The 20157-nt window shown below is 40.6% G+C and overlaps 1 protein-coding gene across 2 annotated transcripts in view; it reads left to right on the top strand.

The window, feature by feature from the left end:
* Positions 1–6593: 6593 nt before the first annotated feature.
* zgc:136472 (protein disulfide-isomerase) overlaps positions 6594–20157 on the top strand; it is a 33005-nt gene continuing 19441 nt past the window's right edge. The window contains exons 1-9 of one of the 2 annotated variants that reach the window (XM_081604639.1): positions 6594–7633; positions 7828–7922; positions 8015–8196; positions 8311–9308; positions 9445–9645; positions 11135–11259; positions 11341–11478; positions 19097–19204; positions 19679–19804. In XM_081604639.1, coding sequence (XP_081460765.1) covers positions 9125–9308; positions 9445–9645; positions 11135–11259; positions 11341–11478; positions 19097–19204; positions 19679–19804 — 882 coding nt within the window. In that variant the 5' untranslated portion in view covers positions 6594–7633; positions 7828–7922; positions 8015–8196; positions 8311–9124. Of the gene's footprint in view, positions 7923–8014; positions 8197–8310; positions 9309–9444; positions 9646–11134; positions 11260–11340; positions 11479–19096; positions 19205–19678; positions 19805–20157 lie in introns of both variants that reach the window. The other variant, XM_081604580.1, reaches the window with a different exon arrangement.

Raw genomic sequence — 20157 nt, 5'->3', positions numbered from 1 at the left:
CAGAGCCTTTAAGGAATTTGAAGCTAAGGTTGTAGACTGTTTGCTGCGGCGAGATGAGAAGTGGAGGGCTGAAATAGAGAAGCTAAAGCGCGCTAGACTCTCTACAGCTATTCATGCTCTTGATAGTATCAGACCAAGTCTCCCCGTGCCTTCTGAGCATCTCTTTTCCACCATGAGGCCTACTTTACCTGAAACTTCATCTCCTCCTTTAGCCTTACCTGTACAAGGTCTACCACAAGGAAGCCTTGGACCTTCACCCCCCCCAAGGACGGATCAAACTACTGCCTACTCCACTCCAGGGCTGGTTCCAGTTATGCCATCAGTAAACAGTGGGATGGCCGATTTCCCGGCATCAACCCCCCACTTGACTTCATCAAGCCGAACACCTGTGATTTATTCCAAGCCCCCCGTGCACCTGGAGTTTCCCACATTTGAAGGTTCAGGAGAAGTTTCTGATGTTTTAAACTTCATTGATCAGTGTGAGACGTATCTAACAGTAAGACCCCTGGCGGATCCTGAATTATTGGGAGCCTTAACTGCTGTCTTAAAAGGCTCGGCTCGGAGTTGGTGGAGTGTGGCTAAAAACAAGATACACAACTGGCTAGATTTTAAGGATGCCTTTTGTGCTGCTTTTCTACCTCCCGACTATTTGTCAGAAGTAGAAGAGAAGTTAAGAGACATGGTCCAGCTGCCAAAGCAATGTCTTGGAGACTTTGCCTTTGAGTATCAAGCACTGTGTCTAAGGTGGAAGCCGGACATCAGTGAGGCAGAGCTGGTGAGGAGGATTCTAAACAACTGCAATCCAAAAATAGCAGGCTGCCTGCGTGGCACAGTCACAACCATGGATCAATTAATAAAGGTGGGATCCCAGGTTGAGAAAGATTGTGCTGGTGTCAAAATCTACTGGGGGAAAGTGGATCAGCACAAGGCCAAAGGGAAAGGCCCAATCAGGGACGCCAGAAATCCTAGAAGATCAGACGACTCTGTATGTGTTGTTCAGCATGGTCCTGCAACCTCCCTGCTTCATGTTCCTATAGAGGTGCGCGACAGGATGTATAATGCTGTACTGGATACAGCCTGCACCTATTCCTTGATGAGAAATAGTCAGTGGAAAATAATCGCTCGAGAAGGGGAGATTTTGAAGCCAGCCGACGACCAAAGGTTTGCACTTGCCAATGGCAAAATATATAGTGCCTTAGGGAAGGCAACAATCCTTTATGGGTGGCATGGGATGTTGTGGTCTTTAGAGACCTTTGTGGTGGAGGATAATAACCTCACCTTTCCCATCATCTTAGGTCTCGATTTTCTGACCAAAACTTCTGCCATTATCAACCTAGGCGACCGCACATATGGGGTAAAAGGGCCAAAAGGTTATACTTTTTACCCTTTTTCATCTTCAGCTGCGACCGCATCATCGGTGCCTGCTAGTTCTTCTCCAATTCACCTGATCCTAGCTCTGCCCATAGAGAACCACAAGGCATCAACCACAGAGTCATATCCTTGGATGACAAAGCAACCACCTGAAGTCCAGAAGCTTTTGAAGGCCTGGCCTTCTGTATGCTCAGATACATTAGGTAGAACATCTGTGGAAGAACACAGAATAATGACCACAGATGAAATACCCATTCGCTGCAGAGCTTACCGGGTGTCTCCTTTCAAGCGGCAGATAATAAAAGAACAGATTGATGGAATGCTCAAAGATGATATAATAGAGCCATCACAGTCTTCCTGGGGGTCCCCTGTTGTCCTTGTTCCCAAACCAGACAAATCTTTTCGATTTTGTGTGGACTACAGAGCTTTGAACACCAAAACTCTTCAGGATGCCTATCCCATGCCCATCATCCATGAGTTGTTGGAGTCAATGACTGGAGCAAACATTTTCAGCACCCTGGATTTAAAGTCTGGCTATTGGCAGATGGCAGTGGCAGAGGACAGCAAAGCTAAAACTGCTGTTATTACCCCATTTGGACTCTATCAATTTAAGTGCATGCCATTTGGATTGAAAAATGCAGGAGCATCCTTTCAACGTTTAATGGAGAAGGTTTTAGGAGAGCTGCGTGGAAAGATCTGCTGTGTGTACATCGATGATGTGATTGTCTTCTCCGCCACCCCTGAGCAACACATGAAGGACCTGGACACAGTATTCGCAAAGCTACACCATGCCAATTTGTCCCTCAATCTTAAAAAATGCAACTTTTTCCAGCAAGAACTCAAGTTTCTTGGACACATTGTGTCAGCAGAAGGTGTTCAGGTGGATTCAGAAAAAACCCATGCCATTACGGCTTATCCAATTCCATCTAACCATAAGACTCTTCAGAGATTTCTCGGGATGGTTGGTTGGTACCACAAGTTCATCTCACACTTTGCAGACATAGCTGCGCCTCTGTATCAGCTGCTCAGAAAAGATGTACGTTGGGAGTGGACAGTGGGCTGCCAACGTGCTTTCATGACACTGAAGAAAGCTTTGGGGGAATCGCCTATACTGGGGCAGCCAAATTTCGAGTTACCATTCGAAATTCATACAGACGCCAGCGATGTTGGTCTGGGAGCTGTCCTGGTCCAACCAACCCCTGATGGAGAAAAAGTCATTGCTTTTGCTTCAAGATCACTGAAAGGAGCAGAGCACAACTACTCCACCTCTGAGAAGGAATGTTTGGCGGTTGTTTGGGCCGTGGAAAAGTGGAGACATTTTGTAGAGGGTACAAAGTTCACCGTTTTCACGGACCATGCTGCCTTAACCTGGGCATTCAATTGCCCTAGAACCAGTTCTAGATTAACACGCTGGGTGTTGAGGTTGCAAGACTTCAATTTTGAAGTACGATAGAAAAGGAATGCACAATGTGGTGCCAGATGCTCTATCACGAGCGATGCCTACTGACTCGGCGGGACCCGCACATGTAGCCCTGAATTCTGCTAAAGCCATGTTAGGCTTACCCCTATCATTAGCAGAAATCAAGGAAGCTCAGGAAAAAGACTCGGACCTCATGGATATGGTCCAGGACCCGAGACACCAGAGACCTGCCAGGAGCCTTTTCTGCAAAGTTCACGATCTCTGGTATAGGAAAACTCCTCTAAAAGATGGCATGAAATATCAGCTGGTGGTTCCCAAGTCTTTGGTTCCTCAGTTTCTCCAGTACTTCCATGATCGTCCGTTGAGTGGACATCTGGGCAGGCTAAAGACACTTCTCCGGCTGTTGGAGGTTGCATGGTGGCTGTCAGTCCGTAAGGATGTGTGGACTCATGTAAAGACTTGTGCAGTTTGTCAGAAGTACAAACCGGACAATCAAGCTCCAGCAGGTTTTCTGCAACCCACACCTCTGACTGAACCCGGGGCAAAACTTGGGGTCGACTTGATGGGCCCTTTTCCTCGCAGTAAAAAAGGAAATGTCTTCCTTTTTGTTGTGATCGATTACTATACAAAGTGGGTGGAAATGTTTCCTTTAAGAGACAGCAAAACACAGAAACTCATCACTATCCTCCGCGAGGAGATCTTCACTCGCTTTGGAGTTCCCCAAAGCCTGGTGTCAGATCGGGGACCCCAGTTTACCAGTCAAGAGATGTTCAGTTTTTGCTCGGCGTGGGGGGTAAAACACCATTTTACCACCAGCTATCATCCACAATCTAACTTGACTGAACGGGCTAACAGAACTATCAAAACAATGATAGCTTCATATGTTGGACAACAGCACAATTTATGGGACCAACATATCTGGGAATTCCGTTTCGCCATCAATAGTGCTCAACATGAAACCACAGGGAAAGCCCCTGCAGAGCTAATGTTGGGACGTCAACTTCAAGGGCCATTGGAAAGGATGATAGCCAAACCACCAGCACCTCAGCAAACCGTATACAAATTGTTGGAGCGACACAAGGAGATGAAGGAAGAAGTCAAAAGGAAAATTGGGATAAGTCAAACCCGACAAGCCAAATACTATAATGCCCGGAGGAGGGGTGCACACTTCCGGCCGGGAGATTTGGTCTGGGTCAGGTCTCACCCCCTTTCCAAAGCAATAGATAATTTTTCCGCAAAGCTAGCGCCAAAGTGGTCAGGACCAGCTACAGTGAGGAAACAGTTAGGCCCAGTAAATTATCAGCTCCAGTGGAAAGACCAGCAGCAAGAAACGGACACAGTTAATGTGGTTAACTTAAAGCCCTATTTTGGGGTTCAGCCTCCCTTGCCTCCGGCCGGGGGGTGGGGGGGATTGTAACATAACCACTATGTTTGTTTTTTTCCTGGATAAAATACATTGAAAGGTAAATGTATCATATGGGTTGTATAACAGTTGTTGTTATTTCGTTGAAAAAATTTTCCGTATTTCCATTTCTAAAGCTGATTTTTGGGCAGGTCATATTGGTTTTAGGTGTGGCTGACATTAATGTATAAAAAGGGGCGTGTGCGTCGGCGCGGGGCGGCGCAATCAGAGAGGAAGACGCTCACCATCAGGTCCGTGCAGCGGGAGACTTGAATTGCCTGAATGTTTAGAATAAGCTACAAATCGAAGAAAAGAGATAAAACAGCAATCAAGGTTCGCCCAAGCGGCGCGGATCGAGCGCTTTAAGAGCTGGATTGGAGCTTGCACCCAAGAAACGCCGCCAGGCGCAAGAGTACGCCAATTGGCTAGAGGACGCTGACTGATCGAGAGGACGCCACCGGGGAGGAAAAGAAAGACATTCCCGGTGAGATCTGGACTTTACGTTTCTTTTTGGGGGATTTTTGGGTGGTACCACTCCTTTTTCCAATTTTTTGGGGAGGGTTTTTTCGACGTGTTGGATTTTTCGTTTTGGATTGGGACTTTGGAGTAAAAGGGCGAAAGGCTGCCAGGATATGGAACTCTTTTACGTACAATATTCGCAGTAATAAGGATCGTGAGTTTTGCATTTATCTATTTGGGTTTCTTTACTGACATGAACGGAGTGAATTAAATCTATCCTAAACTTGTTTTGAGTAATTTTTGGTTACTGATTCACTCATCAAGATAAAGGGTATTTCCTTAGTTTGTGGTTTTTTGTAATAAATCATGGTGGCTAAAAATCAAACAAAATTTCATTCTGAGTGGTTTGACTATTTATTTTTGTTGACAATTTAACTGGTGTAACATATTTTACCTGATGCCTGAGAAGTAACCCCCTTGTGTGTGTTTGTGAGTTCCGCTTTAAATAGAAGCCGGATTTTACAGTTTTATCAGAAATGTTTTATGTTTTTCATTTCCCTCTTTTGTTTTCTTATGTAAATAGAAAACAAACATTTCTGACAACAACATTTTTATTGTTCTCAGAAATATTTTTCAGAGATTCTTTTTCTATATATATTTCTAAAATGTCCAACTGAAACTGTACTGCAAAGACCAAAAGTTGTATTATTTTAAAGAGTTCAGATCAGAATTTGGATTGCTTTCCTAAAAGTGTCAATGACTTGAACTGACAGAAGAAAAATTTATCAGATTTTTCTTTTGCGACAGAGGAAAAAAAAAAGTAGACAAATATTATGCAGTACTGTAAGATGTCATTACTTTTAAAATCAAATGTTCTGTTGGACTTGAATTTATGTATCAATTCAATCAAAATTTAAGGCACACAAGTGTTGTGAGCCAGTTGTTGTCCAATCAGTTTGTTTTTACATAATCAATCATATCCACTTTAGAAGTTTCATCTTAACCAATTTGTGCCTTTCTACCAAGACACGCATGTGTTTCAAAAGCAGCAGTTAGTTAGTTAGTTAGTTAGTTATTAGAAAATAAAAATAACAATATTAATAAAAAATGAAAAGAAAAGAAAACATGTCCAACTAAATGAAACAGTCTCGTAATAAATGCTGTCTGGTTTTGAGATTATTCCTTTTCGAACATATTACTTACTTCCCACTTTGAAGTAAGGTAACTGAATTATCTAGATCTATAATCATTAATTGTCTTTGAGACAAGAATATGCTGTAATCAATGTAATGAACCATAATTGAATCTAGAGCTGTTTCACAATCACCCTTTGAATCAAACACAAACTCATATTTATTTACCATTTCTGTTCCCTCTTTAGACATTTTAAGGTGACCAAGTTTCAAATGAAAAGAAATCCTGTTTTTTTATAAGATGCTAAGAGATAAAAATATTGTTTAGTCCATGATAAAGTTCAAGTTGCTATAAACCTCAATTTTCAAGTTTCATTAAGTTTAAATTTAAACCTGTCTACAGCTAAGCTGAGTTTCAAAAACTTCAACCCATTAGATGTCACTGTATTTTGTTTATAATTTTACCTGTTATGTAATTTCATTCATCTTTCATATAGTTAATTTTACACCATGTGAAAATAGTGAATTGTGCAGGATAAATTTAGTTTCAATCAGTTCTCCCTTAGCGTCATTTATTCCTTCCAGCTGGTATTTACCCAGAAGGCCGTCTGTTTAACAGGTCGCCTCCTTTCTTCTGCACCAGGTATTCTATCCCTTCTATTTTGTTTTTCTTTTTCTCCCTTATTTTGATATTCATCTTGCTCTGCCAAATAAGTTATTAATGCTTCTCAGAGCATAATCCATGACCTGATGCTGGGGACGGCCAGTTCCCACTGCAAGCCAATCAACCTTTACACCTAAATCTTCACACCTAAAAACTACTTTTTCTTGTCTATACTCCTATGAACAGTTAAACATATAGACAGGCCAGTGAAACGCAATTTGAACAGAAATGTAAAAGCAATATGAAATTTAGACAAACCTGGGAAACAGTACAGTGGTGTATATTAAGGAACAACTGTCCTTACCTTTCATGTGGACCCTACAGAGAATTGTTCTGGAAAGCCTGCGCCTGAACGGCCAGTCCAATCTCCGCTCATGTGTCAACACAAAACCATCCTCTGCTACCAACTGTAGGGAATGGAAATCCCGATCGATGAATCATAATTTGTATTGACACACGGAGCATAAAATCAGCCAAGAAAAGCATTCAGACTTTACTTATTTTATTCACTTTCAGCGCTGAAAGGAGAAACTTTTACCATCACATCCGAGAAAAGTTTCTAAAAAAGTCTGTGCAGCGTCAGAGGAGAAAGAGGGCAGCAGCTGATTATATGGACTGAAGACACTCCCTGAAATCACACCATGTCTCTGTGGCCTGGGAAAACGTTTCTTTTTCATGAGAAATGAACCTTTGTGTCTAACAGAATCAAACGTAACTTTTTACTATGAGCCTTTTGTCTAACAGTGTGACTCTTTCTCGACCTGGTAAAGCGTCTCAACACTTGTATTATTGTTTTTGTAAATTTTTAATCCGAGTGATTATATACATGTGGGGAGAGGTTACTGTTGTTAATAACGTGAGAAATAATGAAAAAGCAGAAAGCCTTAGCTTTTCTGGAGGTGATTTGTGTACTTGCATAAGTGTATTATTATTTGATCAGTTATTTCATTAGTTTAAAGACTGTATTGAATCTCTTATCTATGAAAGTAGTTAAGGATGCATTCAGACCAACCCAGGGTTAAAGTCCTGAATCAGACTCTAACAGCCTCCCACCTTCACCACCTTTACTCCCACGTTCTCCTCCTTCACCATCTCATCCACTCTGATGATCCACCAGCTGCTCTGTTTAATCCACCCAGTAACTCCAGTAACCGACTCCCTTCAACTGGAAATTCCTCTATCAGGTACATTTAGTCAACCTGTAAAAACAGTGACTACTCGTCGTGTGTGTATCAGCATATTTTTAATTTAAATATTTATAGATGTAAGGCATTTTTGAATTTGATTGGTTGACGACATGACTCCAGAGTTAAATGCAAATAAAGGTTTATGTGGTGGGAGTTTCGTCTGTTTTAGGAGTTTTCCTGCGTTAATCCAGGTGAGCTGCAGAAGAAACTCATCTAAAGCAGGACAGAGGGTCCTGACCTCCAGGGCTGAAGACCCCCAGTCTACATTGTTTTCTTTGGCCACTGGGTAATAAATGCTTAGTTATTTTACATTACTGAGTTTTTTTTCATCATTCTTTGAAGACTTAAGTATTCAGTGTAATGTTTCAATGCCTTGAGGAGGAAGAGGAGACGACCTGGGACACCCCGGGATGCTGCGAGTCGTTCTGACCCGACTGACAGTCACTGGTTCTGCTGAAGAGATGGACTCACTGGATGAGCTCGGCCTTTCAGCCTCCACCACAGAAAAATTAGAAGTCCTGAACCAAAAACTGGAGTCAGGAGCTGTTCAGAAATAGATAGTATGTACAATTTTTTTGAAAACTTAATTAGTCTTTCTCTTCGCATTATTCTTTTCTATCAGGTGCTGTATTGTTTCAATATTGACTTTTAAATTCTTTGTGTTACTTTTTTAGCTGGATCTCCGAGGGACCTGATCTGCTGTCTGCAACATTTTATCCAAAATCCTCACAAACCACCAAGCAGAGCAGCAGAGATCTATTCAGACTGGGTGGAGAGAGAAAAGAAGTCTTTCTGCTCACCACATGCACACACACACACACACACACACACATACAAGCACCAGGACAGTTTGCAGCTCATTAGCCATAGCTAACACTGTGGGAAGAAGTCAGAGTACATGAAGAGAAACCATTCATGCAAACTTGCAAATTCTGTGTAGAAAGACCCTGGGCTGGAACTGCAACCCTGATTCTTCTTGCTGCAAAGCAACAAAGCTACCAACTGTTCAGGCTCTTTTTATGCTATTTATTTTGGTTGAAGCAAATCTGTCTGAAACTGTTAATTTGATATTACGTTGTTGACTATAATTTTTATAAGGAAAACTCGGCTTAATCAATATTTATGCATACAATTATTATTCTACTCTTATGCTCATAAGACCATTGTTTTACTATAATTTTCTTATGCTTCCATGCATCTTGCGAATTATAAGAAAGTTGTTTCCTTTTTTCTTGTTGACCTTTAAAGTCTGGCAGGTGAAGGACGTATTGATATTAGGACCTGATACGATATGAGCAGCAGCCAATAGCAGAATTACAGCAGGAGGGAAGTTAATAAGCAACTGATTGTTGAGTTTCTTAGCAGATAACAAAAGCATTCACGCACACACACACACACACACACACACACACAGAGAGACACACCACCTTTTATAAGTCCACTGTCTCACTTCCTGTGTCCAGCTTGTCAAACTGTGGCTAGTCAGACATGAAGAAGCTGTGGTTGCTGCTGCTTGGAGCGATGTTCTGTCTGTGTGTGTCCGTTGCAGCGGACGCACAGCTTGACCTGCAGGGAGACACGACGATACCAGAGAAGGAAGGCATTTTACAACTTGAAAAGGGGAACTTCAAAAGGGCTTTGAGAAAACACAAGCAGCTGTTGGTGCACTTCTGTAAGTCACACACTGACACACACAAACACACACACTGCTGGATTTAACCTTCAGGGATAGATAAGTTACACATGTGTGAAACACACCCTTAGAGAAGAAGCTCCTAACATTCATCTTCCCTCCGTGTGTCTGCCAGACACTCCGCTGACATCAGAAGGTCATCGTGTTGCAGCTGCATTCGAAGCTGCTGCTGCAGAGCTTCAGGGGTCAGAAGTCAAGCTGGCAGTCATTGATGTGACAAAGGAAAAAGAGTTGGTGAAAAAGCTCCATGTGAGCGGACAGCCCAGCATCAGACTCTACCTGTCTGGAGATGTAACCAACCCAGCTCTCTGCCCTGGTATCTGCCACCATATTTCTGTTGCACATTGCCATTTGCGGCTTATGCAACACTCTTTGGACATTTTCTTTAAAAAGAAATAGCTGTAGTTTGGCTTGAGAAACATCAAACATATTTATTTATTTCAAGTTATCATGAACAAGACATAAAATGATCTTACCTTAACCCAAATGGGGTCCAACAGACAAATGGGTCCAACCGATGATACGTACAACTTGTATCGTTTGCCTCAGTCCTCACACGCACAAGGGTTAAAAAGAATCCATCTAGAGGTTCTGTTACCAGTGGCTACTTAGCAGATCCAGTTAATGGTTATACTTTAAGAAGCTGACCTTTAACACTAATAAAATTAATAAACCCATTTAAAACTGACAGTAAGATTTCATTTTCAATGCAGTCAAGATGTTACCCTGTAAAACTACTACTAAAAAGAAATATATTTTAAACTAACAGCATAATAACACATTTAAATAACAATGCATAGAAAGAGGTGGTTACAACTATGTTCTAAATCAGTGCTTCCCAAACCTGGTCCTCCAGTCTCACTGCCCTGCATGTTTTAGGTGTTCCCTGGCTTCAGCCCACGTGATTTCAACTGACAGGTGTTTACTGAACTGCAACAGGCTGAATCATGTTAACCCTAAAACCTAACTCACTGCAAAACAATATTTTAAGTTGAGTCATATTGTCCATTACTGTCATTATCAACAGTACATCCTTCCATTAAAACTTATAAAAATAAATTTTGCCTAAAAGAAGAAAAGCTAATGAAATACACAAATTGAGACAGAACAAAGGTCGATCTAATAAAATCAAAGATTCAGTCCTTCTGCCTGCAAGAACCAGAATAGCCGCTAGTGCGTAAGTAACAAGAGAGAACATTTTCTCAGACTTTTGAGGGCCAGAGTGAAATATAAAAACATGTAAATAATCAAAATCATAAATAATGATTTCTGAATGTGATCATTTAAAAACAATTTGCAACCCATAAAAATAAATGTTACAAATTAATTAAATATTATGAAGTACAAAATCAATTTGCAAAAAATTGATTAATATTCATATATATATATATGTTTAAGCATGTATATGTATTTTATTAATATTTTATGTGACTATGTTGTGATTGGCCAACATTTGAGTTGGGGTGGCATCTTGCATGTAAATATAAACCCAATTACTTAGAAATTTGAAGAAAAAAAAAGGATATAAAATAAAAAACTAATGGATGAGACATTTGTTCATATTTGTTTCAGATTTATAACATTTTATTTGAAGCAAATATTTTACTTTTTTTTTAATTTCCCCTGATGAGCTGTGTTCAGACTTGTAGCTCAAAATAGTTCTATTCATTTTCATAGCCAAACATCAGAATTATGGAAACAGTTTTATTGTTATTTTTGACTTTAAGCTTTTTGAAAAAGCCACTATGCTTTTCTGCTGTCAGTAAAAATGCTCATTGAAAGTTTTTTAATGAATTGTGATGAAGTTCCTCAGAGTTCAGCTTCCATCTTGACCTGGCTGCAGAGGAGGGCGGGGACATTTGCTGATCTCATTGTGGATCTGAACCAATTAGAGGCCATAGACGATCTAATGGTGGTTGGTTTCTTCAAGGTAAACAAACACATTTTTAAATTTCTTCTATCCAAATTTTAATTCTTTACTCAAAGTATAACGCTTTCTCTTTGTGTCAAGGAGCTGAACCATGAGTTGGTTCAGGTGTTTTACGCTGCAGCCATCGACCTCCCTGACATCCGCTTTGCTGTGACGCAGGATGATGAAGTCATCAGCAAATATACCGTCACTCAGGATGTTGTTCTGCTGCTCAAAAAAGTATAGTCATGACAAAAACATATAAACTGACACATATAAGAAAAACAAACTAAAGATAAATATTTGAAACAGTCGACACAGAAAAGCTTCATTTTGAACTGATTAGTTGGTCACACTGAAAGAAAATGTGAATAAGTAGGTATAACTCAGGCAAACTCAGAAATTATTAATGTAATTTCAGATATTTGAAAACAACTAAATAGAACACTAAAAACTTCTGAAATTAAAATTCTAAATTTTTCTAAAAATTTTCAGAAAAATTTTAAAAGCACGTCACATATTTTCATGCGCTATTAATTTTTACTTTATTTATTTTTATTTTTTTTACACAAATGTAAGTCTTTCCAATATTGGAGTATGATGAAATGATATTTCACATTAATCTGTGACTTTTTGAGATTCTTCTCAGAATATATTTTATCTCCTAAAATGTTTATGCATATACTTATACATATTAGGTATTTATTAAAATATGTTGACATTTATTTTGTTACATCTATAATGACCTTTATACATTATAGGTAACATTATAGGTAACGGTCAACAAGTGATATAAAATTTATATTTTTTTTCTCAAAAAGGTAGAATGAATGATGAATGAGTTAGCTCATGTCATTCATAACATCTAATATATCAGAGGTCGCGCTAGACTTTTTTGTTCTCCATCATTTTGACCGACAGCTTTAAAAAAAATTGGTCATGTTCTAGTTTTACCCGTCAAATTATAATCACATTAACATCGGCTATTTAGCCGCATTTTTATGGGGTTTAGTTAATATTCATCTATTTGAATAGTGAACCCAGATCCCATCACACATAAAGCAGATAAACGCATCTAACTTTTTCTCCGTAGTGACAAAAACCACTGACTGTGGCTCAAATAACTTATAATAAATGAAATTAAACGACTAAAATTAAATTACCAGCACTTCACTGTTGGGATCTGAACTCAACGCGGCTGAACAATTATTTTATTTTATTATTATTATATATATTTTTTACCTTGTGGACGGTCCAGGTGTGCGCTTTGACGAGGATTCTTTTGCGTAGTTTCGCTTCTCCGAAACAGACAGATATATATATAACTCTTCAACACGCTGTCAGCTCCGGTCAGAAAGACGCATTCAGAGTCCATGAGATGATTTTCAGAAAGGATTTTTTTAATCGATTGATTTTAGTTGTCTCTGCGATAAACTCTGCGTAAAGTCTATAATGTCTGCCCGTGTGCATCAGTCGGGGATTTTAATTATAACTTGTCAAATGACGGACGGGCTTCAAATTTTGCCGTCGTTTAACCAGTCAAATACAGAAAATATTCGGTTAACTCGACCTCTGAGATATATATATATATATATATATATATATATATATATATATATATATGTGTGTGTGTGTTGTGGTCAAGACCACCCGAGACCAAGACTTTTAGGGTCCGAGACCAAGTCAAGACCAAGACCAGCACCGTGCTCTACATGATATGATAAAATGTGAAATATGATCAAAATTACTTCTCAAATTGATCTGAAAGATCCATATTCCCATAAAAACACATAGATATTAAATACTTAATTTAACCAATATTAAATTGAACAAACTCTTTGTTCTGCTTTGCTTCCATCTCTGTGCTACGATCTGCTGTGGTCTCGTGCCATCCCTAAAAAGATAACACCCTGGGTGTTCCCCCTGTTGCTCATGTCAGAAACCACCACTGTCTGCACCATTAAACAAAGCAATTGAGGCAATGCCCCGACGCTCAACTATGAACACTGACGAAGGACCAACAAACAAGAATCAAACTTTTTGTCCTGCCACCTCCCCAGTGGTTTCCAAACATTTTCTAACACACCTGTGCAGCTCCGCACAGCAGCAGCAGGTTTCCTTCACTGCTGATAAAAGTGACAGAGGACATAGATATGGGAAGTGTGGAAGTTCCTACTGTATCAAATTGACAGAGGAATTACAGAGACTTGGCCATTCTAAGGTAAAAACCCAGCGCATACAGAGTTCATGTTTTTTTGTTTGTCTTTTTCATCCAAACGCCCCCCCCCCCCCCCCCCCGCCGCCGCCCCCCCACTCCCAGCCCCCCCTGCAATGGCACTGCACCACACAGTTTGGAACCTCTGATGTATGCTATTCTGATAGGCTCTCAGTGACACTCCAGTCCTATCTAATAAGTAAAGACCCGTGCAGAAGAATCGTTCTGCTCCTGAATGTCGAATCACTACATTGCAGACTTTTGGACACAGCGTTGTCTCTTATGTGTGACAAGTCAGTCAACATCTCTCCGCACAATAATTCAGCGCAGTGAGTGACAACTTTTTTTCATCACAATGCTTATGTGTCTCTATACAGCTAGCTTTGCTAACATCACGTCAACAGAGCGTACCTTTCTTTGAGATACTTTTCTAAGTGACGAAAAATGTTAGACCTAGTCCCCACTGTCTGTGAAAGCGAAGCGCTGCTGAGTTAGCTGTCGCCATCGGATTTCTTATGATTTATGCAGCGCCATTATATTACTGACGAACAGACCGACATCTTCTGCAGCTGAGAGAAAGCCACTGCGCATGTCCTGGAGCTCGCGTGCAAGTAAAGGGGGAGGGGGGGAAGGGAAGGGAAGGGAGTAACATAAACATGTAATTGGCAAGTCACGTTATTGGTTGGATTTTAATTGGTGCATTGTGCATCCACTGAAAACACAGATGTTAACAAATAAACTGGATAGCATGCTGTATGTTTAGTGATATTTTCACAGTTGCGGTCTCGACTGGTCTTGAAATAAAATACCGAGTCCTCAGTGTCCGAGACCGAGACAAGACCGAGACCAAATGCGGTCGAGTCCGAGATGAGATCGAGACCATCAAAAAATGGTCTCGAGACCAAGACCGATCTCGAGTACTACAACACTTGTGTGTGTGTGTCTCATTCTCACTTTTAGCTTACATACACCTAACATTAGACCTAATTTGCTTGTTGCAAATTTTTTTTAACTTGCATTGTTTCAAAATGAGCTTAATGTAGCATCGAGGCTTAAATACAATTTCTTTTTTTTAAGGTTTGATTAGCTCTAGTGGCCTTTATTTGACAGGAAAGTTGCAGCAAAGGTCACCACGCCGGGAATCGAACCTGCGACGGCCGCGTCAAAGACTAAGGCCTCCAATACATGGGTTGTGCTTAATCCCTGCGCCACCACAGCACACCCACAATTTCTCAATATAGTTTAGTTAATTATTTTTTATTTTTACGTCTTTCATAGTAAAAATAATTTTACGTGATGTAGTAATACATATCAATGCAGTAATTGATATGTATTTCTGTATTGGACAACGCCTATTAGTCGCTATGTGATGCATTGAGTTATGTCCAGACCAGTGGCGGGAAGTAATGTACTTAAGTACATTTTTTGTGTATCTGTACTTTACTTAAGTAGATTTAATAATGGATACTTTCTACTTTTACTTCACTACATTTTACTGTAAGTATCTGTACTTTCTACTTCACAACATTTCTACAAAACTGTCACGTTACTCATTACATCCAAGTCGCGTTGCACTTTTTTTCCATTAAAAGTTTAAGGTCTTAAGGTTTAAGGTCTTAAGGTGGCGCCGTAAAATCCAAGCAATAACGTGACTTAGTGTCTGTTGTCACCCATCGGCTCCACCTTTACTCGCACGCGGAGCTCCAGACATGCGCAGTGGTTTCCTCTGAGCGGGAGAAGATGTCTGTCTAATCATCAGTGTCAAGTTTTTTGGGGTGCTTCAAACCACCTGGGCTTCTGCCCAAACTTGAAAAAGGCTTGCTCCCATCAAAGAGACGCAGGAACAACTCATCTCAGTGACATTCTTTTATTTCTCTTTTCTTTTGTCTTTAAATTACTTTAGTTTACAATACAAGACCACCATAATTTTATTTGAATGGTCAGAGTGGACACAGAGTGGTCACCAAGCAGGTTGAAAACCTACAAACAAATGAATCAAAATTACTTACAGATTATAGTAAACAAACAAAACAAACTACATTCCAAACATAAACCCATTTCATCAACTAGGTCCTCTGAATGCAGGTTAAATGATTTAATGTTCATTTCCTACCAGTGGTGTCTCTGTAGGAGCTTGAAGCTGAGTTCTTTGTCTGAAGGGATCATTCAGAACACAGGTGTGCCGAGTTGCTTTGTAGGCTCCTGAAGGCCTGAGTGAGAGAGATTGGTGCGCTTGATTTCCTGAGGCGCGTGCCAGTTGAGTGGAGATGGTAATGCACTCACAAATTTGCTGTTTTAACTTGACAGTCAGTAATATAATAGCGCTGCATAAATCATAAGATATGGCGACATGTAAAATCAGCAGCGCTTCGCTTTCACAGATGGTGGGACTTCGTCCAACTTTTAACGTCACTTGGAAGGAAAGCTTAAAGAAAGGTAAGATCTGTGGAGGTGATGCTAGCAAAGCTAGCTGTACAGAGACACATGTTGCATCTGCGATGAACAAAAGTTGTCACTCATGCGCTGAATTATTGTGTGGAGGTGTTGACTGAGGCGTCGCATATATGGGACAACACTTTGACCAAAGTGCAATATAGTGATATGACATTAAGGAACGATCCGATTCTGCTGGACGGATCTTTACTAAGGTTGATAGGACTGAAGCCTCACTAAGAGCTACTAGTGGAACAAGTCGGCATCGGTCCGGGGGGCGGGGCCAATGACCGGGTCCCTCACGTATTGCCTGCACTGCTGGAAACTGCTGAGGGGGGTGCGACAGCAACTTTAACATTAAATATACCTTTCTGAACAGGCGAGGGCGCACTTTCTCCGTCTAAAATCAGACATTAAAGCGTCTTGAAACCATTCCTCCCTCCCTGGCACCTCCAGACCCTTCCGGCCCGGGCCCAGGGGCATCCGCCCCCTGCCCCTCTATAGCTCCGCGCCTGCTGAGAGCCATTCTTTGTTCTTGTAATGCTCTGCGTACACTGCAGTAGCTATTATTTTATTTCATTAAAAAAATTATATATATATATATATATATATATTAGAGGTGTGCCGATCGATCGGTCACCGATCATAATCGGCCGATTTTTGTGAAAAAGTGCATGATCGGTGATTGCCGATCATTGGCTCTTGATGCCGATACCGATCACCTGCATCTCATTTCACAGCCTGCCTGTGCAGCTGGTCTGCTCTTTCCTTCACACTGCGCAAACGCGCAGCAACAAATCCTAAGCAATGTGGAAGGTCAAAATGCATCAACAAAACGAAGCTAATACAACTGTTACCACCCGGCCCGGCCAGGGGGAAGGGAAGTAACATTAAAGAAACCAAGGTGGTAAGGTTTAACCATTTAGGTTTATTTTTTTGGGTTTTGAAAACAAAAAAATTAAATAAAGAAAAAAAAACTAATCAAAATGTAGGGACTTAAAACAAAATGTACTAAATAAACAAAATCCACAAAACAATCAGAGTTGTAAACCAAAGATCTTAACCAAACAAAAATGGACTTCAAGTCTAGGATAAACAAAAACAAACTACAAATCTCTAACAGAGATGCAAAGATCCCCCACAGGAACAAGACGAGTTTGCAAGAGCTAGCAAAAGCTAACAAAACTATCAGAGCTAGAAAAATAAGTTTACAGCAGTCAACCAAACACCCAACAAAGTGGCAAGCTGTCTGAACAAAGAATCAGCCATGCCTTCTCCCAGGAAGAAGGCATGGCCTCTTCAGGGATTGGTGGAGCTGGCAATTGGTGAGCCAATCGCTGTAGGCCTCAGGGAGTGGCACAGGAAGGCAGGGCTGCATCCACTTCCAAGTGGAGTCAACTTTATTAGAAGCTGCAGATGTACAAAAAAGGAAAAGAAAACATACACAAGGCCACTGGCTGTAACACCTCCCCCATTAAAACCTAAACCAAGAGTTTGGGAGGAACATTTCCAACCATCCATCCATTTTCTTACACCCTTGTCCCTCAGTGGGGTCGGGAAGGTTGCTGGTGCCCATCTCCAGCTGGCGTTCCGGGTGAGAGGCGGGGTACACCCAGGACAGGTCGCCAGTCTGTCGCAGGGCAACACAGAGACACACAGGACACACCTATGGGCAATTTAGACAGACCAATTAACCTGACAGTCATGTTTCTGGACTGTGGGAGGAAACTGGAATACCCGGAGAAAACCCACACATGCACAGGGAGAACATGCAAACTCCATGCAGAAAGACCGGGGTCGGGAATTGAACCCAGAACCTTCTTGCTGCAAGGTAACAGCTCTACCAACTGCGCCACTGTGGAGCCTAGCTACCTTTATAAACAATTGTATTTTTTAAGTATGTTTTTAATACCTAGTTCAGCATATTTAAATATGCTTAGTGGCTAAAACAGTAGAATAGGAGTGGAATATTCTGATATTGATGTATGATGAGCATATTACAAAGCACACAGCCGTTCATAATTTATTTAATAAATTATTTAGTAATATCAATACATTTATATAAATATACAAACACAAATAAATAATGATTAATACTGAATAATGTATATTGGATATATGTTTATATATATGTATGTATATATACATGCATATATAGATATATGTATATGTTTTTCAGCTGACTAGTTCTGGCTTCAGAGAGATTCAGCAGCTGAAATTGAGTCCAAAATCCGATGTGAGATTCGTCCGTGCTGCAGTGAATCTGTCTCTCTTTATAGATTCTCCCACTTCTTCTTCACATCGTGTCTTTAGGAAACCTTCAAAACAAAAACGGAAGATTTGGGATGTATCTTACTTTACAGGTGGTAAAGACATATAAATAGTCTTTACCACCTGTGTAAACTTTGCTGGTGAATGTTATAACACATAATATAAGTTTTATAATACAGTAAATGTTACATTGTTTCATTTCTAATATAGGCTCTTGTGTCAGATAATCTAAGTCAATGTTAGAGAATAATACATTTTTTTAGATTTACAGAATCTCAGTTAGCCTTCATAGCGGCTGAACCCGTATTACACCAAGCGCTGTAGCTAATATTAGCTGGTATCTCGCCGGTGGACATAAATACAGTAAAGTAATATTCTAATCACAAAATATACACAATAATATGTCCATCTTACTTGTGAAATGTTGTCTGTGGAGCCTCACATCAATAGTCCATAGATCCAAACAACAATATCCATCAGTGCTGAGGCATCTTCTGCTGTTTTGATTGAGCAAAGTAGGAGGGAGTACCGCTCCAAGATGGCCGCCGTATTTCCTGCGCCGGAGCAGCCACTGCGGGGTCTACTCTTATATTATGTCTATGGCTGCCTCGCGCTCTGTCCTTCTCTCGCACTTCCCTCTACTTAACAGTAGGTGTCAGGTTACATTGTGTTGCAATCAATCTTATCGGAAAAAAGAGATTCATGCGCTTAATGTCCGATTTGCCATAACTATTTATTGAATTCATAGTCGCCAAATGGGGTGGCAAGTCTCTCATTTGGGGTGGCAACTGCCACCCCAGTAGATCCGCCTCTGTGTGTGTGTATAATGTGTGTGTGCTTGCGTGTGTGTGCGTGCGTGTGTGTGTGTTTCCATGTTTTGGGATGCTTTCCTTCTATAAATCCATTTTTCCTGCCGACTCATCTTTGTGTGTGCTTCAGACTCAGCTCATTCAGACGTACAGAATGAAGCCAGAAACACCTAAAGAGGAGCTGGTAGTTTTCATCTCTGTCTACCAGATGGATCCAGTTACTGAATACAACGGCCAGGTACATTTCAAAGATTTCCAGATGCAATAAAACATGGGAACAAATAGAGTTCTGTGATAAGATCCCTTAAGATCCAGTTTGCAGATGGCTTTTTGGTAAGCTGTCTGTTGTATTCTCATGCCTAAAGGATCAAAACCATCATTTACTGCAGTCATGGTTCTGGACTGAAAGTCAGTGAAAAACAGATTTAAATCTAAAGAAATTTTTCTGGAAAACCTGCAAAGATCCTTTATATGCACTTAATTTATGGAAGCCAAAAGAGACAGAGATTTGAGACTTCCACACGCTGTTCATCAGGTACAAATCTTTAACAATATTGTTTTCTTCTTTTGCCCCAATCAGGACAGGTATCAGACAAATTTTAAATTCATCAGTGAATTTTCCAGACTTTTGCTGAGTTGTTTTTCATTTGGACTTGCTAAGAATCTTAGACTGTTGAGTGCATAGATGCTTTCTCTCTCTCTCTTGCTGCAGACAGCCTCACAGATCCTAGGTTCACCTGTGTTAAACCACGCCCTGCTCTTTGTCAACAAAAGCTCTGAGGACTTTAGAGAGATTTTCTCTGCTTTCCACAACGCTGCAGAGGCATTTAGGCTGAAGGTATAAACACACGCACGCACGCACGCACACACACACAAACACACCCACCTATGCACACACCTATGCACACACACAAGCATAGTGTTACTGTCTTTCTGCCATCACAAGGACTTTTCATTCAATTCCATTTACTTTTCCTTCATTTCTAAAGGCCAAAACCTGACCTTAACCTAAACTCAATTCACACCTTACTTCCTGAACCCAACGTATGGGGTCTGTGCATTGAGCCCCATAAATAGTCAATTCTCACGACATAGTAATTGTTGGAAAAATTGTATGGGGGAATTTTTCTGCGATAAGTTGAGAGCACACATTTCAGTCTGAAATCAGGACTTCATGTCTGTCTTTTTGAA

This window comes from Poecilia reticulata, chromosome 1 (assembly GCF_904066995.2).
Source record: "Poecilia reticulata chromosome 1, P_reticulata-male-v2, whole genome shotgun sequence".
Lineage (NCBI taxonomy): Eukaryota > Metazoa > Chordata > Actinopteri > Cyprinodontiformes > Poeciliidae > Poecilia > Poecilia reticulata.
Note: the sequence above shows the minus strand (reverse complement) of the source record. Positions and strands in the feature narration are given on the sequence as shown.